Source organism: Topomyia yanbarensis, chromosome 3 (assembly GCF_030247195.1).
Source record: "Topomyia yanbarensis strain Yona2022 chromosome 3, ASM3024719v1, whole genome shotgun sequence".
In the NCBI taxonomy this organism is placed as follows: Eukaryota; Metazoa; Arthropoda; class Insecta; order Diptera; family Culicidae; genus Topomyia; species Topomyia yanbarensis.
The window spans coordinates 415,230,003-415,257,752 of NC_080672.1; the positions used below are offsets into that span (position 1 = coordinate 415,230,003).

The 27,750-nt window shown below is 46.0% G+C and overlaps 1 protein-coding gene across 1 annotated transcript in view; it reads right to left on the reverse strand.

Moving 5' to 3' along the window:
- The window catches only part of LOC131688364 (titin-like), a 41,238-nt gene extending 13,956 nt beyond the window's left edge, over nucleotides 1-27,282 (reverse strand). The window contains exons 1-5 of the mRNA XM_058972570.1: nucleotides 19,452-27,282; nucleotides 17,247-19,294; nucleotides 6,842-17,003; nucleotides 6,539-6,754; nucleotides 1-6,399 (exon numbers count right to left, since the gene is read on the reverse strand). Of these exons, the coding sequence (XP_058828553.1) occupies nucleotides 1-6,399; nucleotides 6,539-6,754; nucleotides 6,842-17,003; nucleotides 17,247-19,294; nucleotides 19,452-27,282 (26,656 nt within the window). The remainder of the gene's footprint in view (nucleotides 6,400-6,538; nucleotides 6,755-6,841; nucleotides 17,004-17,246; nucleotides 19,295-19,451) is intronic.
- Nucleotides 27,283-27,750: the final 468 nt, after the last annotated feature.

Sequence of the window (27,750 nt, forward strand, 5' to 3'; positions counted from 1 at the left end):
TGATTCTGAACGTTTCATCAGTGATGGATGTGTGTATAGTGTCTGGTGTTTGTGCCTCGATGGGCGTGAGTTCAAGGGTTTCTGATGTATCTGTTGGTGTCTCTAGTAATGATATGGTTTCATGCAATTGGGTTTCTTTTTGTTTTGGCTTCTTGATCGCTTTCTTTGGAACGTGTTCGACCGTTGGAGCCTCTGTCGGTTGCTCGAGTTTGACGGGTTTTTCAAACTCAAACTTTTCATACTTCTCCAGCTCGGTTTTGGTGATCTCTTCGTTGAGCAACCGTTCGATGATGTCATCTAGGTCGGCCTTTTTGCTTGGGACCTTTACCTTCTTCTTTCGGAGCTTGGGCTCTTTGGGTTGGTCTTCAGCGAGGGTCGATTCTTCGGGGACTACTTCGCTAACTGTAACCGTCGTTTCGGGAAGCTCGTCACCAGTTTGAACGGTAATAACTTCAATAACCTCCTCCTTGTCGCGTCGTTTTTTCTTGATGACCTTTTTGATGATTATCTGTTTCTGGCGATCGCCTTCTTCAGTTAGGACTTCTTTTTCTACTACTACGGCTGGTTGATCTTCAACAATCAACTGTGTGTCCATCTCGGTGGCTGGTAACTCAATCGGTTTATCCCATAATCTTTCAAGTTCCTTCGAGGGCATTGTAATTTTCGAGGTTTCGTCCGAAGGTTCCACCATTTCAGGCACCTTCTCTTCAGCATCCTCGATCGTTGGTTCTGTCGGCAGATCTTCCTTTTTCTTTTCTTTGGGAACTTTCTTCTTGATTACTCTCTTTTTCGCCGCTTCTGGTAAACTGATCTCATCTTCCGGTTCGTCTGGCTTTTCAACAGAAATCGGAAGGGCAAGATCACGATCAACTTGCTTTTCTTCGGTTGAATCATCCTTCGTTGGTTTGCTGATAGGTTTCAACTTGATGCCTTCTTGTTCCTCCTCCGGTTTCTTCGATGTCGGTATTCTGAACTTTACATCATCTTCGGGCACATCTTCAGGTGCCTTTCCTTTACCCATCACCAGAGGTCTCTCTACGTTATCCAGTTCCTCAGGTTGCTTTGGTGTCTTTGGACGCTTCTTCTTTTGCGGAATCTTTTCCTCGGGCTCATCAGGGACTGGCGAGGGTTTTCGGTACTCTTCAATTTCCACCTCGACGTCTGGGATATCTGTCGGTTCGAATGATGGCTTTCCGACGTGCTTGTGCTTTTTGTCATCCTTGACAGGTTCCGGTTGTTGTTTTGCCTTCTTACTTTGTTCCACTTCTTCCGGTACTTCCTCCTTAGGTTTCCGCGGGGTTTTCTTGAGAGTTACGGTCTCCTCAGTCGGTTCGTCTTTCTTAACTTTACCTTTTCCGAGTTTCAGCGTTCTCTCGTCCTGTTCTTCTGTTGGGATTTCTTTTGGTTTCCTCTGGTATCCGGCCTTCTCGTCCGGTGTCTCCTCTTCTTTCGGTTGTTCCTCCTCATACTCCGGTAGGTCCACCTTCTCTAGTTCAAGCTTGTCTCGCTTGATAGTTTTGATTTTCTTTATCTTCTTTAGTTTGACCACTTCTTCATCCTCTTCGGTTCGCGTGAGTTCACCCACTGCTCGTTTTGCGTCTAGATAGGAGATTTGCAGATACAGTACCTCCGGGGGATATTCCACGGTGGTGATGCGGCTTTTCAGTAACACCTTAGGAACGGATACTTCCTCAATTTCTTTTTTCACGGGGACCTTTGTCTTTCTCAGTTTCACTGATTGTGGCAGCTCTTCCGGTTGAGTAATCTGCAGTTTCGTTGCTTTCTGTTCTCTTCGTTCGATTTTGATCGGTTCCAGCTTTGGTTTTGGTTTCTCCGGTTTAGGTTTCGCCTCAAGCTCAACTTTCTCGTACTCTTCCAGTTGTGTCTTCTCGACTTCCAAATTCAATAGGCGCTCGAGTTCTTCATCAGCCGATTTGTCTTCCGGTTTCCTAACCTTCTTTTTGATTTTCTTTGGAACTTTCTTTTGATCAACAATTTCTTCCAGCTGCAGTTGCTGTTGTTTCTCCTTTTCCAATGTTTTCAACGACTTCTCTTCATAGGTTAAAAATTCCTCCGAAATCTCTTCGATAATTGCTTCTTGCTTACCAGGCTCGATATAAACAAACTCAGTGGCGACCTCTTCAGGTAACTGTTCAGATGGCTTGATTTCAGCTTGTTGTTCAGATTCCAGTGGTTTCAAATCAACCTGTTCGGGTTTCTCCGTGACCGCTTCATCCTGCTGTAGATCCTCCTGCGGTTTCGTCTCCTTGGAGATCTTCTTTTTAATTATTTTCTTCTTTACGATCACTTGTCGCGTGCCATCCGGGAGCGTTTCTTGTTCGGTTATTTCCTCCACAACCGTAGGAATCAATGGTTCTTCAGGGGTCAAATCTGTTTCTTCAGGTACAGCAACTTCTTTAGTTTCCAACTCTTGAGTGATTGGTTTATCTACTTCTGACTGTTGTTTGATAGGTTGCTTCTTGACTTTCTTAATCATCTTAGCCTGAGACGGCACATTTTCCAGTTCAGTAACCTCAGCGAAAGCCGGCTCTGGTTGTGAGAATACAATCTCCTGTACTTCTCTATACTTTATCCTGGGCTCCAATTCAACACGCTCGTATATTTCCAGCTCGGTTTTCTTAACTTCGAGGTTCAGTAGCCTCTCAATGATATCGTCAGCCGTGTCTGATGTCTTAATGGTTTTGACCTTCTTTTTCTTTGGTTTCGGTGCAGGTACTGACTTTGGTAAGTCCGTCTGCTCTTCCGCTGATACTGGGCTGACAGTCGGTTGCTCCGGCTCTGTCTCCGTAATGGTAATGGTCGTTTCTGGTTCCTTGTTATCCTCCTGGACTGTTACTACCTCAACGGTTTCTTCTTTTTGTCCAACCTTCTTCTTGATCGTACGCTTTTTGGTAACTTGCTTCGAGGGCTTTCCCAGATCCGAAATAATCTCTGTAATCTTAACTTCTTCGGGTAGTTCTTCGATGACGGCTGTTTCCTGTGGAGCAGCTTCAATAATAATTTCTTCTGGCTGTTCATAAAGAATCTCCTGTTCAGTGACGGTCACTGTAGTGGTTGGCTCCGAATCGCCGGTTTGAACTGTTACTACCTCGGTTGTTTCTTCTTTCTTTCCAACCTTTTTCTTAATAACTTTCCTCTTGGTGATCTGTTTGGTTTCGATTCCTTCGGGCGTTTGTTGCAAGACTACTGTCTCGGGAAATTCTTCGACCGATGATTCCTCTATCTTCCTAGTTCGTGGCTTAAAATCAACATCGATCTTCTCGTACTGCTCCAGCTCTGTTTTCTTCACTTCCAGATTCAACAAACGCTCTATAATGTCATCAGAATCCTCAGTTGTTTTCTTAACGCTTTTAACCTTTTTCTTTTTCAGTTTTGGCTTCTCCTGGGGAACCTCTTCTGCTACCTCCGGCTCAATAACCTCTTCCATAACGGTGATGGTAGTTTCCGCAGGTTTCTCATCTTCCTGCACGGTAACAACATGAATCTCTTCCACAGTGTCTCCGGTTTGTTTTTTGATCACCTTTGTTTTCTTTGTTCGCTTCTTAGGCTTTCCATCTTCGGTAACAGTTTCCGATACTTCCACCCTTTCCGGCATTTCCTCGACAGTGACCCTAACTTCTTCACACGGTTGAGGTTCTATGGTTGTAATCTCTTCCTGTGAAATTGTTTCAGTTGATTCCGTGACAAACGCGGTCGGTTTCTTCTTTTTGATCTTTGTAATTTTCCTCTGTTCTGTCGGTTGTTCCGGCATTTCCTCGATAACCACAATGTCTTGCGGAACAGGCTCGTCGACAAGTGGTTCAGTTTCCTCCGTAATGGTTACCGTTGTTTTCGATGGCACATCATCTTCAAGAACAGTTACCACTTCTGTCGCCTCTACCTTATCACCCACTTTCTTTTTGATAACTTGTTTCTTGGTTACCACCTTCTTCGGTTTCTCCGTGATGATAGTCTCCTTAACAATGTGTTCAACTGGCAACTCTTCAACCTCCGCTTGCTGCCCGGGCAACTGTTCAACAACAAATTCTTCCGCCTGCTTTGATGGCCTTCGGAACTCCACATCAATTTTTTCGTACGCTTCCAACTCAGTCTTTTTGACCTCCAAGTTCAACAACCTTTCGATAATATCATCCGTATCATCACCCGTCTTCTTGATTGTTTTGATCTTTTTCTTTTTCAGTTTCGGCTTTTCCTGGGGAACTTCTTCAGTTACCGTTGGCTCAATAACCTCTTCCGTGACGGTGATGGTGGTCTCCGCAGGTTTCTCATCTTCCTGCACGGTAACAACATGAATCTCCTCCACAATATCTCCGGTTTGTTTTTTAATTACCTTTGTTTTCTTCGTTCGCTTCTTTGGTTTTCCATCTTCGGTAACTGTTTCCGTAACTTCTACCCTTTCCGGCATTTCCTCAACAGTGACCTTAGCTTCTTCGTACGGTTGCGGTTCTACGGCTGTAACTTCCTCTTGTGGAATTGCCTCACCTGATTCCGAAACCAACGTCATCGGTTTCTTCTTTTTAATCTTTGTAATCTTCTTCTGTTCCGTCAATTGTTCCGGCATTTCCTCAATAGGCACGATGTCTTGCGGAATAGGCTCATCGACAAGTGGCTCAGTTTCCTCCGTAACGCTTTCCGTAATCCTCGCTGGCATATCATCTTCAAGCACAGTTACCACTTCAGTCGTTTCTACCTTGTCACCCACTTTCTTTTTAATAATTTGCTTCTTGGTTACCACCTTCTTAGGTTTCTCCATGATTATAGTCTCCTTAACAGTATGTTCAACTGGCAGCTCTTCAACAACCGCCTGTTCTCCCGGAAACGATTCAACCACAAACTCTTCCGCCTGCTTCGATGGCCTTCGGAACTCCACGTCAATCTTTTCGTACGTTTCCAACTCAGTCTTTTTGACCTCCAAATTCAACAACCGCTCGATAATGTCATCCGTATCGTCACCCGCTTTCTTGATGGTTTTGATCTTTTTCTTTTTCGGTTTTGGTTTTTCAATGGGCCCTTCCTCAACGACCATTGCTTCAATGGGAACAATTTCTTCCGACAGCGTCACCGTAGTTTCCGCTGGTTTGTCATCTTCTTGAACGGTCACCACCTGCACTTCTTCTACCTTAGTTCCCGTTCTCTTCTTGATAGTCTTTGTTTTCGTGACCTGCTTCGTAGGCTTGCCCTCAGTGGAAATTGTTTCAACTACTTCCACTTGCTCGGGTAGCTCTTCGATAACGATTTGTTCCGGTTGGGCAGGAATGATCAACAATTCCTCCGTTTCTTCGTCAGGTTGAATAACCGTTTCCAGCTTTCTTGTCTTCTTCTTCGACACTTTCTTTTTAATAATATCCCTTACCACCTCTCCAGTTTCCGACACCGTTTCCCTAATTTCCACTTGCTCAGGACTATCTTCAACGATAATAGCTTCCTGCGGCTCTGGCCACGGCATACTCTCTTCTACTACTGTTTCCGTAACTTGAGGTTCTTCATCGCCGTGCTGCGTTGTTACGATTTCAGTAACTTCCACCTTGGGACCAACCTTCTTCTTCACCACTTTTTTCGTAACTTTCACCACCTTATCACCTACAACCCTATCGGAAACCTCTTCCACAGTTATTTCTTCTACTGCCTTTGGTTTCTTTTTCAACTCAACGTCGACCTTTTCGTACTGCTCCAGCTCCGTTTTCTTCACCTCCAAATTCAACAACCGTTCGATGATATCATCCGTTTCTTCGGAAGTTTTAATCGTTTTGACCTTCTTCCGTCTCAGCTTAGGCTTCTCCGCCTGTCCCTCCTCGGGTACCTCCGGTACGTCCTGTTCCGTGATGGTGATGACAGTTTCCGGTACCTTATCGTCCTCCTGTACACTTACGACCTCTACCAGTTCTTCCTTTCCTGGCAATTTTTTCTTTATCGTACGCTTTCTTACGATCGTTTTCTTCAGTTCCCCCGTTTGGGACACACTTTCCGTGACCTGAATATCCTCCGGTAGTTCCTCAACGACGGGGAACGATACCGGAGCTTGCTCTTGTAGTAGTTCGGTTTCCTGTGGCTCTGCGATCTCGGTAACAGCTTCGACTTCCATTGGCTCGACGGTTTCTTCATCAAGAGTTACAGTTTCGCTAGTATCGGCCCTAGTATCAACCCTCTTCTTTTTAACAACCCTGCGTTTCGTAGTCGCTATCGAAGGTTCTGCAATCAACGGTTTGTCATCAGGCTCTTCGATAGATACAACTTCTTCGATTGGGATATCCTCGAGTTGTTCTTGTATGAGTGTGTGTGTTTGTATCTTCTTGATTTTTTTATGTGTTTCGACTGGTTCTTGACATGGTATGGCTGATTCTTCTGATTCTGTTTGTATGCTGTACGGTGTGACGGAGTCTGTACAAATATTGAGAATATTTAATGACGTGAACTAAATATACACATGAATATGTAGTACAACTGAAATATCGTATAATTATACAGAACACGAAGTAAAAGATTTTCCAAACCCATAAAGAGGTACAATCTATCATACCTTGTGGTGGCAGTTCTCCGATTTCTTCGATGCTTACTCCAGGAAGTGATTGTGGAATCGAAGATAATTCTTCGTCGCTCAGGGTTTCTTCCACAATCATACCTTTAGATTCTGATATTTTCATGTTTTTGGATTTAATGTATGTATGTGTGTCATCTGTACATGTTTCGAAAGTGGTTACAAATATTGCACTTTCTTGTTCTTGTGTTTCAGCATCTACAAAGAGATTTATGTTATGTTATGTTATGAAAATGTAGTGATACAGTGTTGCTGGTGATTCAAATGAAAAAGATATTGCCTTACCGTAGATGTTGGCGGGTGTAACTTGTGTCTGTGTAGGTGTTTGTGTGAGTGTAAGTTTTTCTGGCATGGGCAATGTACTCTCAAAGGGAATCTCAGACTCGGTGACAGTGACTGTTGTCTGTGGAAGCTGATCATCTTCTTGAACAGTGACGATCTCAGTAACCTGTTCCTTCTTTCCGGCCTTCTTTTTGATGACGCGTTTCTTGACGACCTGCTTCTTCGGTTTACCTTCTTCAGTTATGGTTTCAGTGACCTTGATCTCTTCAGGAAGCTCTTGGACAGTGGCTTCTTGGGGTTTAATCGGTTTGAACTCGATGGCCTCCTCGAACGGAATCTCAGATTCGGTGACAGTGACTGTTGTCTGTGGAAGCTGATCATCTTCTTGAACAGTGACGATCTCAGTAACCTGTTCCTTCTTTCCGGCCTTCTTTTTGATGACGCGTTTCTTGACGACCTGCTTCTTCGGTTTACCTTCTTCAGTGATGGTTTCAGTGACCATGATCTCTTCAGGAAGCTCTTGGACAGTGGCTTCTTGGGGTTCAATTGGCTTGAATTCGATGGCCTCCTCGAACGGAATCTCAGATTCGGTGACAGTGACTGTTGTCTGTGGAAGCTGATCATCTTCTTGAACAGTGACGATCTCTGTAACCTGTTCCTTCTTTCCGGCCTTCTTTTTGATGACACGTTTCTTGACGACTTGCTTCTTCGGTTTACCTTCTTCAGTGATGGTTTCAGTGACCTTGATCTCTTCAGGAAGCTCTTGGACAGTGGCTTCTTGGGGTTCAATTGGCTTGAATTCGACGGCCTCCTCGAACGGAATCTCAGATTCGGTGACAGTGACTGTTGTCTGTGGAAACTGATCATCTTCTTGAACAGTGACGATCTCAGTAACCTGTTCCTTCTTTCCGGCCTTCTTTTTGATGACACGTTTCTTGACGACCTGCTTCTTGGATATGCCTTCTTCGGTAACGGTTTCAGTGACTTTGACCTCTTCAGGAAGCTCTTGGACAGTGGCTTCTTGGGGTTCAATTGGTTTGAATTCGATGGCCTCCTCGAACGGAATCTCAGACTCGGTGACAGTGACTGTTGTCTGTGGAAGCTGATCATCTTCTTGAACAGTGACGATCTCTGTAACCTGTTCCTTCTTTCCGGCCTTCTTTTTGATGACACGTTTCTTGAAGACTTGCTTCTTCGGTTTACCTTCTTCAGTGATGGTTTCAGTGACCTTGATCTCTTCAGGAAGCTCTTGGACAGTGGCTTCTTGGGGTTCAATTGGCTTGAATTCGACGGCCTCCTCGAACGGAATCTCAGATTCGGTGACAGTGACTGTTGTCTGTGGAAGCTGATCATCTTCTTGAACAGTGACGATCTCAGTAACCTGTTCCTTCTTTCCGGCCTTCTTTTTGATGACACGTTTCTTGACGACCTGCTTCTTGGATATGCCTTCTTCGGTAACGGTTTCAGTGACTTTGACCTCTTCAGGAAGCTCTTGGACAGTGGCTTCTTGGGGTTCAATTGGTTTGAACTCGATGGCCTCCTCGAACGGAATCTCAGACTCGGTGACAGTGACTGTTGTCTGTGGAAGCTGATCATCTTCTTGAACAGTGACGATCTCAGTAACCTGTTCCTTCTTTCCGGCCTTCTTTTTGATGACACGTTTCTTGACGACTTGCTTCTTCGGTTTACCTTCTTCAGTGATGGTTTCAGTGACCTTGATCTCTTCAGGAAGCTCTTGGACAGTGGCTTCTTGGGGTTCAATTGGCTTGAATTCGATGGCCTCCTCGAACGGAATCTCAGATTCGGTGACAGTGACTGTTGTCTGTGGAAGCTGATCATCTTCTTGAACAGTGACGATCTCAGTAACCTGTTCCTTCTTTCCGGCCTTCTTTTTGATGACGCGTTTCTTGACGACCTGCTTCTTCGGTTTACCTTCTTCAGTGATGGTTTCAGTGACCTTGATCTCTTCAGGAAGCTCTTGGACAGTGGCTTCTTGAGGTTCAATTGGTTTGAACTCGATGGCCTCCTCGAACGGAATCTCAGACTCGGTGACAGTGACTGTTGTCTGTGGAAGCTGATCATCTTCTTGAACAGTGACGATCTCAGTAACCTGTTCCTTCTTTCCGGCCTTCTTTTTGATGACGCGTTTCTTGACGACCTGCTTCTTCGGTTTACCTTCTTCAGTGATGGTTTCAGTGACCTTGATCTCTTCAGGAAGCTCTTGGACAGTGGCTTCTTGGGGTTCAATGGGCTTGAATTCGACGGCCTCCTCGAACGGAATCTCAGATTCGGTGACAGTGACTGTTGTCTGTGGAAGCTGATCATCTTCTTGAACAGTGACGATCTCAGTAACCTGTTCCTTCTTTCCGGCCTTCTTTTTGATGACGCGTTTCTTGACGACCTGCTTCTTCGGTTTACCTTCTTCAGTGATGGTTTCAGTGACCTTGATCTCTTCAGGAAGCTCTTGGACAATGGCTTCTTGGGGTTCAATTGGTTTGTACTCAACGGCCTCCTCGAACGGAATCTCAGACTCGGTGACAGTGACTGTTGTCTGTGGAAGCTGATCATCTTCTTGAACAGTGACGATCTCAGTAACCTGTTCCTTCTTTCCGGTCTTCTTTTTGATGACGCGTTTCTTGACGACCTGCTTCTTCGGTTTACCTTCTTCAGTGATGGTTTCAGTGACCTTGATCTCTTCAGGAAGCTCTTGGACAGTGGCTTCTTGGGGTTCAATTTGCTTGAATTCGACGGCCTCCTCGAACGGAATCTCAGATTCGGTGACAGTGACTGTTGTCTGTGGAAGCTGATCATCTTCTTGAACAGTGACGATCTCAGTAACCTGTTCCTTCTTTCCGGTCTTCTTTTTGATGACGCGTTTCTTGACGACCTGCTTCTTCGGTTTACCTTCTTCAGTTATGGTTTCAGTGACCTTGATTTCTTCAGGAAGCTCTTGGACGGTGGCTTCTTGGGGTTTAATTGGTTTGAACTCGATGGCCTCCTCGAACGGAATCTCAGACTCGGTGACAGTGACTGTTGTCTGTGGAAGCTGATCATCTTCTTGAACAGTGACGATCTCTGTAACCTGTTCCTTCTTTCCGGCCTTCTTTTTGATGACACGTTTCTTGACGACTTGCTTCTTCGGTTTACCTTCTTCAGTGATGGTTTCAGTGACCTTGATCTCTTCAGGAAGCTCTTGGACAGTGGCTTCTTGGGGTTCAATTGGCTTGAATTCGATGGCCTCCTCGAACGGAATCTCAGATTCGGTGACAGTGACTGTTGTCTGTGGAAGCTGATCATCTTCTTGAACAGTGACGATCTCAGTAACCTGTTCCTTCTTTCCGGCCTTCTTTTTGATGACACGTTTCTTGACGACCTGCTTCTTGGATATGCCTTCTTCGGTAACGGTTTCAGTGACTTTGACCTCTTCAGGAAGCTCTTGGACAGTGGCTTCTTGGGGTTCAATTGGTTTGAACTCGATGGCCTCCTCGAACGGAATCTCAGACTCGGTGACAGTGACTGTTGTCTGTGGAAGCTGATCATCTTCTTGAACAGTGACGATCTCAGTAACCTGTTCCTTCTTTCCGGCCTTCTTTTTGATGACACGTTTCTTGACGACTTGCTTTTTCGGTTTACCTTCTTCAGTGATGGTTTCAGTGACCTTGATCTCTTCAGGAAGCTCTTGGACAGTGGCTTCTTGGGGTTCAATTGGCTTGAATTCGATGGCCTCCTCGAACGGAATCTCAGATTCGGTGACAGTGACTGTTGTCTGTGGAAGCTGATCATCTTCTTGAACAGTGACGATCTCAGTAACCTGTTCCTTCTTTCCGGCCTTCTTTTTGATGACGCGTTTCTTGACGACCTGCTTCTTCGGTTTACCTTCTTCAGTGATGGTTTCAGTGACCTTGATCTCTTCAGGAAGCTCTTGGACAGTGGCTTCTTGAGGTTCAATTGGTTTGAACTCGATGGCCTCCTCGAACGGAATCTCAGACTCGGTGACAGTGACTGTTGTCTGTGGAAGCTGATCATCTTCTTGAACAGTGACGATCTCAGTAACCTGTTCCTTCTTTCCGGCCTTCTTTTTGATGACGCGTTTCTTGACGACCTGCTTCTTCGGTTTACCTTCTTCAGTGATGGTTTCAGTGACCTTGATCTCTTCAGGAAGCTCTTGGACAGTGGCTTCTTGGGGTTCAATGGGCTTGAATTCGACGGCCTCCTCGAACGGAATCTCAGATTCGGTGACAGTGACTGTTGTCTGTGGAAGCTGATCATCTTCTTGAACAGTGACGATCTCAGTAACCTGTTCCTTCTTTCCGGTCTTCTTTTTGATGACGCGTTTCTTGACGACCTGCTTCTTCGGTTTACCTTCTTCAGTGATGGTTTCAGTGACCTTGATCTCTTCAGGAAGCTCTTGGACAGTGGCTTCTTGGGGTTCAATTTGCTTGAATTCGACGGCCTCCTCGAACGGAATCTCAGATTCGGTGACAGTGACTGTTGTCTGTGGAAGCTGATCATCTTCTTGAACAGTGACGATCTCAGTAACCTGTTCCTTCTTTCCGGTCTTCTTTTTGATGACGCGTTTCTTGACGACCTGCTTCTTCGGTTTACCTTCTTCAGTTATGGTTTCAGTGACCTTGATCTCTTCAGGAAGCTCTTGGACGGTGGCTTCTTGGGGTTTAATTGGTTTGAACTCGATGGCCTCCTCGAACGGAATCTCAGACTCGGTGACAGTGACTGTTGTCTGTGGAAGCTGATCATCTTCTTGAACAGTGACGATCTCAGTAACCTGTTCCTTCTTTTTGATGACGCGTTTCTTGACGACCTGCTTCTTCGGTTTACCTTCTTCAGTGATGGTTTCAGTGACCATGATCTCTTCAGGAAGCTCTTGGACAGTGGCTTCTTGGGGTTCAATTTGCTTGAATTCGACGGCCTCCTCGAACGGAATCTCAGATTCGGTGACAGTGACTGTTGTCTGTGGAAGCTGATCATCTTCTTGAACAGTGACGATCTCAGTAACCTGTTCCTTCTTTCCGGTCTTCTTTTTGATGACGCGTTTCTTGACGACCTGCTTCTTCGGTTTACCTTCTTCAGTTATGGTTTCAGTGACCTTGATCTCTTCAGGAAGCTCTTGGACAGTGGCTTCTTGGGGTTTAATTGGTTTGAACTCGATGGCCTCCTCGAACGGAATCTCAGACTCGGTGACAGTGACTGTTGTCTGTGGAAGCTGATCATCTTCTTGAACAGTGACGATCTCAGTAACCTGTTCCTTCTTTCCGGCCTTCTTTTTGATGACACGTTTCTTGACGACCTGCTTCTTGGATATGCCTTCTTCGGTAACGGTTTCAGTGACTTTGACCTCTTCAGGAAGCTCTTGGACAGTGGCTTCTAGGGGTTCAATTGGTTTGAACTCGATGGCTTCCTCGAACGGAATCTCAGACTCGGTGACAGTGACTGTTGTCTGTGGAAGCTGATCATCTTCTTCAATAGTGACGATCTCAGTAACCTGTTCCTTCTTTCCGGCCTTCTTTTTGATGACGCGTTTCTTGACGACCTGCTTCTTCGGTTTACCTTCTTCAGTGATGGTTTCAGTGACCTTGATCTCTTCAGGAAGCTCTTGGACAGTGGCTTCTTGAGGTTTAATCGGTTTGAACTCGATGGCCTCCTCGAACGGAATCTCAGACTCGGTGACAGTGACTGTTGTCTGTGGAAGCTGATCATCTTCTTGAACAGTGACGATCTCAGTAACCTGTTCCTTCTTTCCGGTCTTCTTTTTGATGACGCGTTTCTTGACGACCTGCTTCTTCGGTTTACCTTCTTCAGTGATGGTTTCAGTGACCTTGATCTCTTCAGGAAGCTCTTGGACAGTGGCTTCTTGGGGTTTAATCGGTTTGAACTCGACGGCCTCCTCGAACGGAATCTCAGACTCGGTGACAGTGACTGTTGTCTGTGGAAGCTGATCATCTTCTTGAACAGTGACGATCTCAGTAACCTGTTCCTTCTTTCCGGCCTTCTTTTTGATGACGCGTTTCTTGACGACCTGCTTCTTCGGTTTACCTTCTTCAGTGATGGTTTCAGTGACCTTGATCTCTTCAGGAAGCTCTTGGACAGTGGCTTCTTGGGGTTTAATCGGTTTGAACTCGACGGCCTCCTCGAACGGAATCTCAGACTCGGTGACAGTGACTGTTGTCTGTGGAAGCTGATCATCTTCTTGAACAGTGACGATCTCAGTAACCTGTTCCTTCTTTCCGGCCTTCTTTTTGATGACGCGTTTCTTGACGACCTGCTTCTTCGGTTTACCTTCTTCAGTGATGGTTTCAGTGACCTTGATCTCTTCAGGAAGCTCTTGGACGGTGGCTTCTTGAGGTTCAATTGGCTTGAATTCGACGGCCTCCTCGAACGGAATCTCAGACTCGGTGACAGTGACTGTTGTCTGTGGAAGCTGATCATCTTCTTGAACAGTGACGATCTCAGTAACCTGTTCCTTCTTTCCGGCCTTCTTTTTGATGACGCGTTTCTTGACGACCTGCTTCTTCGGTTTACCTTCTTCAGTGATGGTTTCAGTGACCTTGATCTCTTCAGGAAGCTCTTGGACAGTGGCTTCTTGGGGTTCAATTGGTTTGAACTCGATGGCCTCCTCGAACGGAATCTCAGATTCGGTGACAGTGACTGTTGTCTGTGGAAGCTGATCATCTTCTTGAACAGTGACGATCTCAGTAACCTGTTCCTTCTTTCCGGCCTTCTTTTTGATGACGCGTTTCTTGACGACCTGCTTCTTCGGTTTACCTTCTTCAGTTATGGTTTCAGTGACCTTGATCTCTTCAGGAAGCTCTTGGACGGTGGCTTCTTGAGGTTCAATTGGTTTGAACTCGATGGCTTCCTCGAACGGAATCTCAGACTCGGTGACAGTGACTGTTGTCTGTGGAAGCTGATCATCTTCTTGAACAGTGACGATCTCAGTAACCTGTTCCTTCTTTCCGGCCTTCTTTTTGATGACGCGTTTCTTGACGACCTGCTTCTTAGATATGCCTTCTTCGGTAACGGTTTCAGTGACTTTTACCTCTTCAGGAAGCTCTTTGACAGTGGCTTCTTGGGGTTCAATTGGTTTGAACTCGATGGCCTCCTCGAACGGAATCTCAGACTCGGTGACAGTGACTGTTGTCTGTGGAAGCTGATCATCTTCTTGAACAGTGACGATCTCAGTAACCTGTTCCTTCTTTCCGGTCTTCTTTTTGATGACGCGTTTCTTGACGACCTGCTTCTTCGGTTTGCCTTCTTCAGTTATGGTTTCAGTGACCTTGATTTCTTCAGGAAGCTCTTGGACAGTGGCTTCTTGAGGTTCAATTGGCTTGAATTCGACGGCCTCCTCGAACGGAATCTCAGATTCGGTGACAGTGACTGTTGTTTGTGGAAGCTGATCATCTTCTTGAACAGTGACGATCTCAGTAACCTGTTCCTTCTTTCCGGCCTTCTTTTTGATGACGCGTTTCTTGACGACCTGCTTCTTGGATATGCCTTCTTCGGTAACGGTTTCAGTGACTTTGACCTCTTCAGGAAGCTCTTGGACAGTGGCTTCTAGGGGTTCAATTGGTTTGAACTCGATGGCTTCCTCGAACGGAATCTCAGACTCGGTGACAGTGACTGTTGTCTGTGGAAGCTGATCATCTTCTTGAACAGTGACGATCTCAGTAACCTGTTCCTTCTTTCCGGTCTTCTTTTTGATGACGCGTTTCTTGACGACCTGCTTCTTCGGTTTGCCTTCTTCAGTTATGGTTTCAGTGACCTTGATTTCTTCAGGAAGCTCTTGGACAGTGGCTTCTTGAGGTTCAATTGGCTTGAATTCGACGGCCTCCTCGAACGGAATCTCAGATTCGGTGACAGTGACTGTTGTTTGTGGAAGCTGATCATCTTCTTGAACAGTGACGATCTCAGTAACCTGTTCCTTCTTTCCGGCCTTCTTTTTGATGACGCGTTTCTTGACGACCTGCTTCTTGGATATGCCTTCTTCGGTAACGGTTTCAGTGACTTTGACCTCTTCAGGAAGCTCTTGGACAGTGGCTTCTAGGGGTTCAATTGGTTTGAACTCGATGGCTTCCTCGAACGGAATCTCAGACTCGGTGACAGTGACTGTTGTCTGTGGAAGCTGATCATCTTCTTGAACAGTGACGATCTCAGTAACCTGTTCCTTCTTTCCGGCCTTCTTTTTGATGACGCGTTTCTTGACGACCTGCTTCTTCGGTTTACCTTCATCAGTGATGGTTTCAGTGACCTTGATCTCTTCAGGAAGCTCTTGGACAGTGGCTTCTTGGGGTTCAATGGGCTTGAATTCGACGGCCTCCTCGAACGGAATCTCAGATTCGGTGACAGTGACTGTTGTCTGTGGAAGCTGATCATCTTCTTGAACAGTGACGATCTCAGTAACCTGTTCCTTCTTTCCGGCCTTCTTTTTGATGACGCGTTTCTTGACGACCTGCTTCTTCGGTTTACCTTCTTCAGTGATGGTTTCAGTGACCTTGATCTCTTCAGGAAGCTCTTGAACAGTACCTTCTTGAGGTTCAATTGGTTTGAACTCAACTGCCTCCTCGAACGGAATCTCAGACTCGGTGACAGTGACTGTTGTCTGTGGAAGCTGATCATCTTCTTGAACAGTGACGATCTCAGTAACCTGTTCCTTCTTTCCGGCCTTCTTTTTGATGACGCGTTTCTTGACGACCTGCTTCTTCGGTTTACCTTCATCAGTGATGGTTTCAGTGACCTTGATCTCTTCAGGAAGCTCTTGGACAATGGCTTCTTGGGGTTCAATTGGTTTGAACTCAACTGCCTCCTCGAACGGAATCTCAGACTCGGTGACAGTGACTGTTGTCTGTGGAAGCTGATCATCTTCTTGAACAGTGACGATCTCAGTAACCTGTTCCTTCTTTCCGGCCTTCTTTTTGATGACACGTTTCTTGACGACCTGTTTCTTGGATATGCCTTCTTCAGTGACAGTTTTTGTGACCTTGACTTCTTCAGGAAGCTCTTGGACAGTGGCTTCTTGGGGTTCAATTGGTTTGAACTCGATGGCCTCCTCGAACGGAATCTCAGACTCGGTGACAGTGACTGTTGTCTGTGGAAGCTGATCATCTTCTTGAACAGTGACGATCTCAGTAATCTGTTCCTTCTTTCCGGCCTTCTTTTTGATGACGCGTTTCTTGACGACCTGTTTCTTGGATATGCCTTCTTCAGTGACAGTTTCTGTGACCTTGACTTCTTCAGGAAGCTCTTGGACAGTGGCTTCTTGGGGTTCAATTGGTTTGAACTCGATGGCCTCCTCGAACGGAATCTCAGACTCGGTGACAGTGACTGTTGTCTGTGGAAGCTGATCATCTTCTTGAACAGTGACGATCTCTGTAACCTGTTCCTTCTTTCCGCCCTTCTTTTTGATGACGCGTTTCTTGACGACCTGCTTCTTCGGTTTACCTTCTTCAGTGATGGTTTCAGTGACCTTGATCTCTTCAGGAAGCTCTTGGACAGTGGCTTCTTGGGGTTCAATTGGCTTGAATTCGACGGCCTGCTCGAACGGAATCTCAGACTCGGTGACAGTGACTGTTGTCTGTGGAAGCTGATCATCTTCTTGAACAGTGACGATCTCTGTAACCTGTTCCTTCTTTCCGGCCTTCTTTTTGATGACGCGTTTCTTGACGACCTGCTTCTTCGGTTTGCCTTCTTCAGTGATGGTTTCAGTGACCTTGATTTCTTCAGGAAGCTCTTGGACAGTGGCTTCTTGAGGTTCAATTGGCTTGAATTCGACGGCCTCCTCGAACGGAATCTCAGATTCGGTGACAGTGACTGTTGTTTGTGGAAGCTGATCATCTTCTTGAACAGTGACGATCTCAGTAACCTGTTCCTTCTTTCCGGCCTTCTTTTTGATGACGCGTTTCTTGACGACCTGCTTCTTGGATATGCCTTCTTCGGTAACGGTTTCAGTGACTTTGACCTCTTCAGGAAGCTCTTGGACAGTGGCTTCTAGGGGTTCAATTGGTTTGAACTCGATGGCTTCCTCGAACGGAATCTCAGACTCGGTGACAGTGACTGTTGTCTGTGGAAGCTGATCATCTTCTTGAACAGTGACGATCTCTGTAACCTGTTCCTTCTTTCCGGCCTTCTTTTTGATGACACGTTTCTTGACGACCTGTTTCTTGGATATGCCTTCTTCAGTGACAGTTTCTGTGACCTTGACTTCTTCAGGAAGTTCTTGGACAGTGGCTTCTTGGGGTTCAATGGGTTTGAACTCGATGGCCTCCTCGAACGGAATCTCAGACTCGGTGACAGTGACTGTTGTCTGTGGAAGCTGATCATCTTCTTGAACAGTGACGATCTCAGTAACCTGTTCCTTCTTTCCGGCCTTCTTTTTGATGACGCGTCTCTTGACGACCTGCTTCTTGGATATGCCTTCTTCGGTAACGGTTTCAGTGACTTTGACCTCTTCAGGAAGCTCTTGGACAGTGGCTTCTAGGGGTTCAATTGGTTTGAACTCGATGGCTTCCTCGAACGGAATCTCAGACTCGGTGACAGTGACTGTTGTCTGTGGAAGCTGATCATCTTCTTCAATAGTGACGATCTCAGTAACCTGTTCCTTCTTTCCGGCCTTCTTTTTGATGACGCGTTTCTTGACGACCTGCTTCTTCGGTTTACCTTCTTCAGTGATGGTTTCAGTGACCTTGATCTCTTCAGGAAGCTCTTGGACAGTGGCTTCTTGGGGTTCAATTGGCTTGAATTCGACGGCCTGCTCGAACGGAATCTCAGACTCGGTGACAGTGACTGTTGTCTGTGGAAGCTGATCATCTTCTTGAACAGTGACGATCTCAGTAACCTGTTCCTTCTTTCCGGCCTTCTTTTTGATGACACGTTTCTTGACGACCTGTTTCTTGGATATGCCTTCTTCAGTGACAGTTTTTGTGACCTTGACTTCTTCAGGAAGCTCTTGGACAGTGGCTTCTTGGGGTTCAATTGGCTTGAATTCGACGGCCTGCTCGAACGGAATCTCAGACTCGGTGACAGTGACTGTTGTCTGTGGAAGCTGATCATCTTCTTGAACAGTGACGATCTCAGTAATCTGTTCCTTCTTTCCGGCCTTCTTTTTGATGACGCGTTTCTTGACGACCTGTTTCTTGGATATGCCTTCTTCAGTGACAGTTTCTGTGACCTTGATCTCTTCAGGAAGCTCTTGGACAGTGACTTCTTGGGGTTCAATTGGTTTGAATTCGATGGCCTCCTCGAACGGAATCTCAGACTCGGTGACAGTGACTGTTGTCTGTGGAAGCTGATCATCTTCTTGAACAGTGACGATCTCTGTAACCTGTTCTTTCTTTCCGGCCTTCTTTTTGATGACGCGTTTCTTGACGACCTGCTTCTTCGGTTTGCCTTCTTCAGTTATGGTTTCAGTGACCTTGATTTCTTCAGGAAGCTCTTGGACAGTGGCTTCTTGAGGTTCAATTGGCTTGAATTCGACGGCCTCCTCGAACGGAATCTCAGATTCGGTGACAGTGACTGTTGTTTGTGGAAGCTGATCATCTTCTTGAACAGTGACGATCTCAGTAACCTGTTCCTTCTTTCCGGCCTTCTTTTTGATGACACGTTTCTTGACGACCTGCTTCTTCGGTTTACCTTCTTCAGTGATGGTTTCAGTGACCTTGATCTCTTCAGGAAGCTCTTGGACAGTGGCTTCTTGAGGTTCAATTGGTTTGAACTCGATGGCCTCCTCGAACGGAATCTCAGACTCGGTGACAGTGACTGTTGTCTGTGGAAGCTGATCATCTTCTTGAACAGTGACGATCTCAGTAACCTGTTCTTTCTTTCCGGCCTTCTTTTTGATGACGCGTTTCTTGACGACCTGCTTCTTCGGTTTGCCTTCTTCAGTTATGGTTTCAGTGACCTTGATTTCTTCAGGAAGCTCTTGGACAGTGGCTTCTTGAGGTTCAATTGGCTTGAATTCGACGGCCTCCTCGAACGGAATCTCAGATTCGGTGACAGTGACTGTTGTCTGTGGAAGCTGATCATCTTCTTCAATAGTGACGATCTCAGTAACCTGTTCCATCTTTCCGGTCTTCTTTTTGATGACGCGTTTCTTGATGATCTGTTTCTTTAGTTGCCCTTCTTCAGTGATGGTTTCAGTGACTTTGATCTCTTCAGGAAGCTCTTGGACAGTGGCTTCTTGGGGTTCAATTGGTTTGAACTCAACTGCCTTCTCGAACGGAATCATCTGATCATCTTCTCGGGTAGTAACGGTTTTGATGCTTTTTTCTTTCTTTTCAGATTTCTTTTTGATGACCGATTCCTGAAGTTCTTTTCTGTCAACCTGTTCCTGATCGGTGATGGTGAGTGTTGTTTCCGTTTCTTGCTCTTGTGTTTCTTGTGTTGCAGTGTCTTCGTGTTGTGCTTGTTTGGTTTTATGTGTATGTATGGAATATGTTGCTGTGTGATCTGTTGAGAGAGTGAGTTTGACATGTGTTATATTTTGCTTTTGTGGGAATGTTGTTTACGAATAAAAATATTCGGAATGTTTGCTTTATAAATAAATACTGATGTGTATGGAGTGGGACAGTGCTGTATATGGTGTAGCGAGTTTTTTTGTACCTACCTTGTAATACTTTTGGTAACATTTCTTCGTACATTTCGAGCGTTGGTTGTGTTAATTTCGCAAACCGCTCTGAGGGTTCGTTTGCTACAACAATGTTATCTACATTTTCGTGTATGTTTGTTTCGGTTATATTTGCAATGGTATTAGTTGTAAATGAGACCAATGCCTGTCGCTGAGTGGCTTCGGTTGGTGCGGTAATGTCGTTTAGTTCATTACTGGACACTTCTATACATTCGGCAGCTCTCAAGCCTTCTTGTATAGATTTGGTGGCAAACTTACGTGGTTCGGTGGTCTCTGTGAATGGCGCTGTGGAGTCACCGGATATGACATGGGATTGCAATGGAACTATGAAATCGCTTATGTTAACAGTGGCACTTTGCTCAACTATAGCCTCCGGGAGTTGGACTTGTTCGAGAGATTCACTGAGTACTGTTTCCAAATGTGTTGGTACGTGGAGATCTGACACTTGTGGGATGGCGTGTTGTTCGTTTGTTCTTTCGGGAGCCTTCAGTAAGCCTAACGAATCGTGTGACACAGTTTCGGATTTCGAAGCAATGATCTGTTCAATGATCGCGCTAGTGGCACTTTCCTCTTGTAGTTTCGCAGTTAGTAGCAATTCTTCAACGGCATCGGATGTACCAACTAGCGATTTGGTCGGTAACTTCAAACCATCATACGCAGGTGTTGCGTGTTTCTCGTCCACCTGAATTGTACCGGTTCCCTCCTCTACCCTTTCGTATGTATCTATCTGTGTTATGATCTTTTGTTCAAATTCATCCGTTGTAACGGTAGCTTCCGAAAGTTTGGAGGACTCGATCGTGACATCACCGATTCCAATAAATGTTTCCGTTTGTCCAACCGATAGTGATTTTCTTTCGTCCGGAAGTACGCATTTTGCTAGATGTCCTTCCATCGGTTGTCTGCCATCGTACTCATGCAATCCTTCGTAGACGGTAGCTTCCGAAGTTAGTATTTGTTCCATCTCATCCGTTTTAACCTTAGCCGATGATAGAGGTTTCTGATCGGATCGAACAATGTCGAGATCATCCAGTGGTTGAATCTGTTCTACGTTCAACGATTTCAGAACATCGCTGGGAATAAGCTTCGCGGTTTGACCTTCGATTTCTAGCCTTCCCAAGTATTCTTTCAAAGCCTCGTAAATCACAGCTTCCGTAACCGTGGTTTGTTCGTGTTCATCGGACTTGACAAGGGCTGAGGTTGCTTTCGTTATGAACTTGTCAAGATCGCCGGTTTGCTGTAGGGACACGACTTGTTCGACGGTTAACGATTTCAGGATGTCACCGGTAACGATCCTGGCGGTGTATTCTTCGTACTCAATCTTTTCGATGAAATCTTTAATACATTCGAACGGCGTCGTTGAAGTAGCGATCACCTGCTCTTGTTCGTCGGTTCTGACAACCACGGACAGCGGCTGTAGCATTTCTTCCGGTACATTTCCTGTTAAAATGTAAGGTTGCACTTGTTCTATTGTTAACGATTTGAAGACGTCAGCCGGGATAAGTTTCGCTGCATATGAGTCGATTTCTGGTTTACCGGCATACTCTTTGACGCCTTCGTAGGCAGTCGTTTCCGTGACTGTAGTTGTCGACAGTTCATCCGTTGTAACGCTAGCCATGGTAGTCTTGGAAGATTCAGTTGAAACGTCGGACACGTCGTGGAGAGGTTGAATTTGCTCAACGGTTAGAGATTTTAATTCATCTGCGGGAACGGGTTTGGCTTTTTGTTGCTCCGCTTCTGTTAAATGTATTCCTTCTTTAGCCTTCTGTTCTGCAACGACTTCAGTGATGGTAATCTCGGACATAGGTTCTAAATTTGTTATCGCTTTCTTCTGATCCGGCAGGGAAGTCTGTTCTTGCGGAGCAGTATCCTCGTAGGCTACTACATCCATGACTGTAGTTTGCTCGAAAGTCTCTTTGCTTGATACGGCTGAGTGTTCGACTTGTTGTTGAACATCCATGGTTGTTACATCTTCCGTTACCTCAACTTGTTCAACTGTGACAGATTTCATCGTCTTAGCAGGTACTGCTTGGGCGAGGTAATCCTTTGCGATATCCTTCACGCTGTATCCTTCCTTTTCACGTTGCTCACTGATGACTTCCGTTACTACCAATTCTGCATTTGGTTGAATCAATACTTCAGCTAATTTCTCGTCTGGTTTGGTGGACTCTTGAATACGACTAACATCTTCATAGACGAATGTTTCACTTTCCGTGGTTTGTTCGAAATGATCCTTCTTCACTGTGGCAGATTGTTCCAAAGCTGCCCGAGTGATATCACCAAGCTGATCGGATGCTTGAACTTCTTCTACCACCAGGGATCGCATCAACCCCTCAGTTACCGGCTTAGCGGCGTAGTCTTTGGCGATATCCTGCACATCGAAGCCTTCCTTTTCCTTCTGCTCGGAGATGACTTCTGTGACAACTAGTTCGGTCATTGGCTGCAGCATCATGTCTGCTTTTTTCTGCTCCGGAAGGGCTTGCTCTGTTGACGATCCCAACCCTTCAAAGGCGATAGTTTCCGAAACGGTAGTTTGCTCGTACTCATTCTTCCGGACGCTAGCTGTGCCCATTACCGGTTCAGGTTGCTGAATACTTCCAGCATCATCGTCTGGTTGAACTTCTTCAACCGTTATCGATTTCAGCGTGTGGGATGGTACTTGTTTCGCAGAATAGTTCTTAGATATCTCCTCGACGCTGTATCCTTCTGTTTCCTTCTGTTCCGTAACCACTTCAGTTACCACCAATTCTTGTTTGTGGTCAAATGTTTCAGTAGCTGATTTCTGATCCGGTTGGACGGGTTTTTCAAGCTGCTCGAAATGCTCCAAAATGGTTTGTTGGGTTACTGTAGTCTGCTCGAAGGTGTCTTTTCGAATCTGTGCAGTTGACGTGCTGCGTTCATCGGCTACAACGTCTTCGGTTGCACTGGAAGTGACAACTTCCTCGACGATAATCGATTTCAACGAGTGAGAAGGAACCGCTTTGGCAGTGTATTGGCTTGCAATGTCTTCGACACTGTATCCTTCCTTTTCCTTCTGCTCGGCGATTACTTCCGTCACTACCAGTTCAGTGTTCGGTTGGATGGTTGCTTCCACGGATTTCTGTTCCGGCTGAATTTGTTCTACCATCGTATCGATGTTGTCCATGATGACAGTTTCGGAGATGATCTTCTGTTCGATCTCTCCGGTGATCGAGCGGGCATGTGAAGCTGAAGTTTCCAAATCAGCAATATGACCAACGTCGTCGGATGGCTGAACCTGTTCAACCTGAACGGATCGAAGCGTGTGCGAGGGTACCGCTTTCGCGACGTAATTGCTTGCAATGTCCTGCACATCGTAGCCTTCCTTTTCCTTCTGTTCTGTTACTACTTCCGTGACGACCAGTTCGGTGATGGCTTCGATGTTCGGCGCAGCTGATTTCTCCGTCGGTTTCAACGGCGTGTACTGATGAATTCCTTCGAAGATGTACGTTTCATCAGTCGTAGTTTGCTCCTGTTCTTCCTTGGTAATGATAGCTATTTTGGAATCTAGTTTCGTGTCAATTATTCTGCCGAGATCGTCAGCTAGTTGAACTTCTTCAACGGTGATCGATTTCAGTGTATCCGACGTTAGCTTCGCGGTGTAATCCTTCGCAATGTCTTCGACGCTGTAACCCTCTTTCTCCTTCTGTTCGGCAACGACCTCAGTTACAACGAGTTCGCTTATAGGAGTAATAATGGTTTCAGCCGTTCTTTGTTCTGGTCTAGATTCTTCCTCGAATCTTGCTGTAGATTCTAATGTGACAGTTTCTTGCACCCGTGTTTCCTCCAGCTTATCATCCTTGCATACGGCAGATGAAATGATTGGAACTTCTTTCGTAAGTACATCGACGTTTTCAGATGAAAGAGTCTCGGAAATCTGCACTGACTTCAGAGTATGCGAGGGAACCGCTTTGGCAATGTGATCCTTAGCAATATCTTCTACGCTGTATCCTTCCTTTTCTTTCTGCTCCGGTATGACTTCAGTGACGATGAGTTCGGTGTTGGGTTGATACGCCGGTGATGCAGTTTTCATTGACGGTTGCTCGTCTTCGCCGAGTAGCTGTGAACCCTCGTAGATGATGGTTTCCGATGTCACGGTTTGTTCGAATTCATCGCTCTTAATTGCGGCAGTGGATGTAACTTCCTTCGGTTTCTGTAGCTGGTCAACGTTATCCGATAGCAGAACTTCTTCCACCATTATAGACTTCAAAGTATGGGAAGGAACTTGCTTTGCAACGTTCTCTCTAGCCAGTTCATTAACGTCATATCCTTCTCTTTCCTTCTGTTCCGGGTAAACTTCGGTTATTACTAGCTCGTCAATTGGTACGATAACCTTTTCAGCAAGCTTTTCCGTTGGTTTAGAATCTTCATCGTACGCCGTAGTACCCTCAAAGGTCATCGTCTCCGAAACTGTAGTCTGTTCGTGTTGATCACTTTTGAGGGTAGCGGCCGCAGTTACTGCCTCGAGATTCTCGAATTTCTCGGACGCTTCCGTGGTGAGAACCTCCTCGACTGTCAACGACTTCAGTGTATCCGTGGGTACACTCTTCGCCACGTGGTCCTTAGCTAACTCCGCGACAGAGTATCCGTCTCTTTCCTTCTCTTCTGGTGATACTTCTGTTACCAGCAGCTCGTTAACTAGCTGCACTGTTCGATCAGCTTGTCGTTCGGTTGGCTTTTGTTCCGTGGACGCTTTCTCGAGGCCTTCGTACACCATTGTTTCCGAAATGACCTTTTGCTCCAGTTGGTCTTTCTTCACGCTAGCCGCAAATGATTGTGGAGCATCTTGGACTATTTGATCTACCGTATCTGACGCAAGGGTTTCCTGAATCAGAACCGATTTCAACGTGTGAGCAGGGGTTGCTTTGATGGTGAAATCTTTCGCAATTTCTCCAATATCTGTACCTTCCTTTTCTCGTTGTTCGGCAATTACTTCGGTTACAACCAGTTCGGAAATGGGAAGCAAAGTTGGCTCAGCCTGACGGGTGTCCAGTTCCTGTTGATCCTGCTTCTGAATACCTTCATAGATCATTGTTTCACTAATGATCGTCTCTTCAAATTGATCGGTTTTCAGTACAGCAGCAGATTCGTTCATCGCCACCTTCGACACATCGGCGAGTGAGTCGGTTGCTTCGGTTGTTTCAACGACCACCGATTTGAGTAGATGCGAGGGAACTCGTTTAGCCACGTAATCCTTAGCGATTTCCAATACGTCGAATCCTTCTCGTTCCTTTTGTTCGGCAAAAACTTCCGTGATGGTAAGCTCCGTACTGGGAGATAGCAACGGCTCTGCTATTTTTTGCTCCGGTTTCACTTGATCTAGCAGTTGATTGAGGTGTTCTAGGATGAGCGCTTCGGAAACGGTGGTCTGTTCATGTTCATCCTTTCGGACAGTGGCGGACGATTGAACGACATCCGGTTTGATCAGTTCAGCGGTGCGATCCGACAGCTGAACTTCTTCTATTAGAACAGATTTAAGCGCGTCTGTAGCGGACGTCTTTGCGACGTAGTCTTTGGCAATTTCGCTGGCAGTGACACCTTCCTGTTCCTTGATCTCCGAGATAACCTCGGTAACGACGAGACTCTCAGAAGGTTCCACCAGTAGTTCGATTGATTTTGGCGCTGGTGCTTCTGGGGTCGTGTATTGCTGGGTAACTTCCAGTGCTACGTTTTCCGTTATGATAGTTTCCTCGAACTGATCATCCTTGACGGTTGCTTGCGAAGTTACCAGAGAAGTGTCCGTAACTTGATCTAAACTATCGGATGGGAGAGTTTCATGCACCAAAACACTTTTCAGCGTATGTGTAGGAACTGCTTTCGCGGTGTAATCTTTAGCAATTTCTCCTACATCAAATCCGTCACGTTCTTTCTGTTCCGTCACAACCTCCGTGATGACCAGTTCAGTATTAGGCTGCAGTGAAGAGTCCGCAACTTTCTGTTCCGGTTGCAGTTGCTCGTATTTTTGGAAACCTTCATAGACCGTAGTTTCGGAAACGACCTTCTCCTCCAAATTGTCCGTCTTGATCAAAGCTGCGGAAGTGTCCGGGACGAATTTGCTGAAATCGGTAGCGGAAACATTCGTTAGCGTTTCTAGGACTACCACAGATTTCAACATATCGGTAGGGATGGTCTTCGCAACTTGATCCGCGAGTCTCTCGGGAATGCTAAAGTGCGACTCCCGTTCGCTTGTTTCGTGTGTAGTCACCTCCAGCTGATACTGTGTATCAAGCTGAGTGGTTGCGAAAGCTGGTTTCTGATCAATCTTTCCATCAAAACTGGATTCTTTTTCGTTGGTCAGTACCGCAGACACGGCATGCGACTGCTGGAGGGTAAATCCAGTCGTGGCCATCTCGGTTCGATCTAGCACTTCCGGGGAGAATCGACCGGCTGCGTCAGCTGTTTCGATTTCGGTTATGGCAATGTTTTCCATTGGTTCCAGCGTAGATTCGGCGACGGCTTCGTTAGGACGGGGAGCTCCCTGGTGGAGAGTTTCCTTCTCGTGGACGAATGGTACCTCGGATTGGCTGATGGTGAGGGTCGATAGCAGCGGGAGTGCCTTCGCCGAGGATGCTGGTTCGAAGGCAGGTAACTCGGATTCGCGTTCGTTGCTGACGACTTTCGAGATGGATGCCGGTGTTTGCTCGCGGAAGTCTACGTTGGCGGTTTTGGTTTCGTATGAATCTGTTTCGAAGGGTTTGGTGGTGAGATTTTCGTTGACAGTTTCGGTTGTGATGCTTTCTAGGGTAGCAATAGTGTCCATAGCTTGATAGGAGGTTGGTTTGGGTGCAGCTGTGAACTCGGATTCCCGTTCTTCGACCGGCTGTTCGGCAATCTGAAGCGGTTCGGTTGTGGATAATAGAACGTCGGCTTTCTGCTCGGTTGGTAAACGACCGGGTACGTAGATGTCTTCCTTTTCCGGAGCGTTCAACACATGCGTAGTGTACGATTTTTGTTCGATAAAGACTTTGCGGGCGGTTTCCGTAGGAACCGCCAGCTCGGGATAGAATTTGCTGGGACTATCTTCGGCTATGGTTTCACTGGCTTGAATTGATTCGGATGGCAGGAATTGGTACTTGGGGACTACCGAGGGTAGTTTAACTTGAGATTCGAACAGTTCTTCTTTTTCAGCTCTGTGAATCTCGGTTACTTGGACGGATTCATTCGAGAGAACATTGGCAAGCGCTTTCGTCGTGAAGGGTGCTTGCGGCAAAGTTAGGATCTCCTCCGATTGATTACTGATGGTTTCCTGTACGATCTTAGCATCGTGGGTAAACAGTCTTATCTTGGCACTTGATGCTTCGTCGGATTCGGTGTGCAGATCAGTAAGGGAATCGTGTGTCATCGACTCGCTAACCTGTAGCGATTGGGTGGGAATCAATTCAGTTTTGGCTAGATGGGCTACTGGCTTCAGTTCACTCGTTTCGTGAGGAACTTCTTCCGTCAGTACTTCGGAAACTTGCACTGATTCGTTAAGACCAATTAGGCTGTATTTGGGTACCGTAGATAGTTTGGTGCTATCCAGCACCATAGTATCCGACTCCCGTTCGGAGGCGTGAATCTCTTGAGTGATCATTGATTTCTGGGGGACTATGTCAATGGAGGCACTGGAACGAACTGGTTCACACGGTTCTAGACTGGCAGCCGTGGTGAGAACCGATGGCAGATTGGATATTTCTGCGATTCCTAGCGGAAGCTCGGAAGTTTCACGCGTAGGCGAACGCAGAAACTCTAGGGCTATTTCGTCCAACATCTGCTCTTCGCTCGGTAACAGTGGCTTCAGCGGGTGCAGCTGCATTCTCTGTTTCATTATAGCTATACTTTGATCTTCTGTCTGTATGATTTCAGTGATATCTTCTTGTGTTTTTTGTTGCACCTTTTCTGATTTTACTTTTTTGTGTTTTTTCTTGCTAACAACTGTGTTGACTGTCGTGGTGGTTGTTGTGTCTTCACGGATGTCAGGTGTTTCTGTGAAATTTATTTGGAATTGGTAACGAGAGTGAAGGGGAAATGTCAGAACAAGTGAACAGATTCGATTTGGCTGGGGGGAAAAATAAACTACAGGATTTGAACGAATTGTTGATGTGGATAGAATCGATGGTGACAGGAAAGTGTAAAGGTACGAAGCCAAAGTTGGATGCAGAATTTGGATGCTGTCGTGCTGTAAGTTTTGTTTAAATAATAATATAATTGTTTTGTGACGTGCAGCAGTGTTGCTATAGTTCTATCAAAAGAGCTCATTTCCAAAGGTTCAGACAGGCACAGG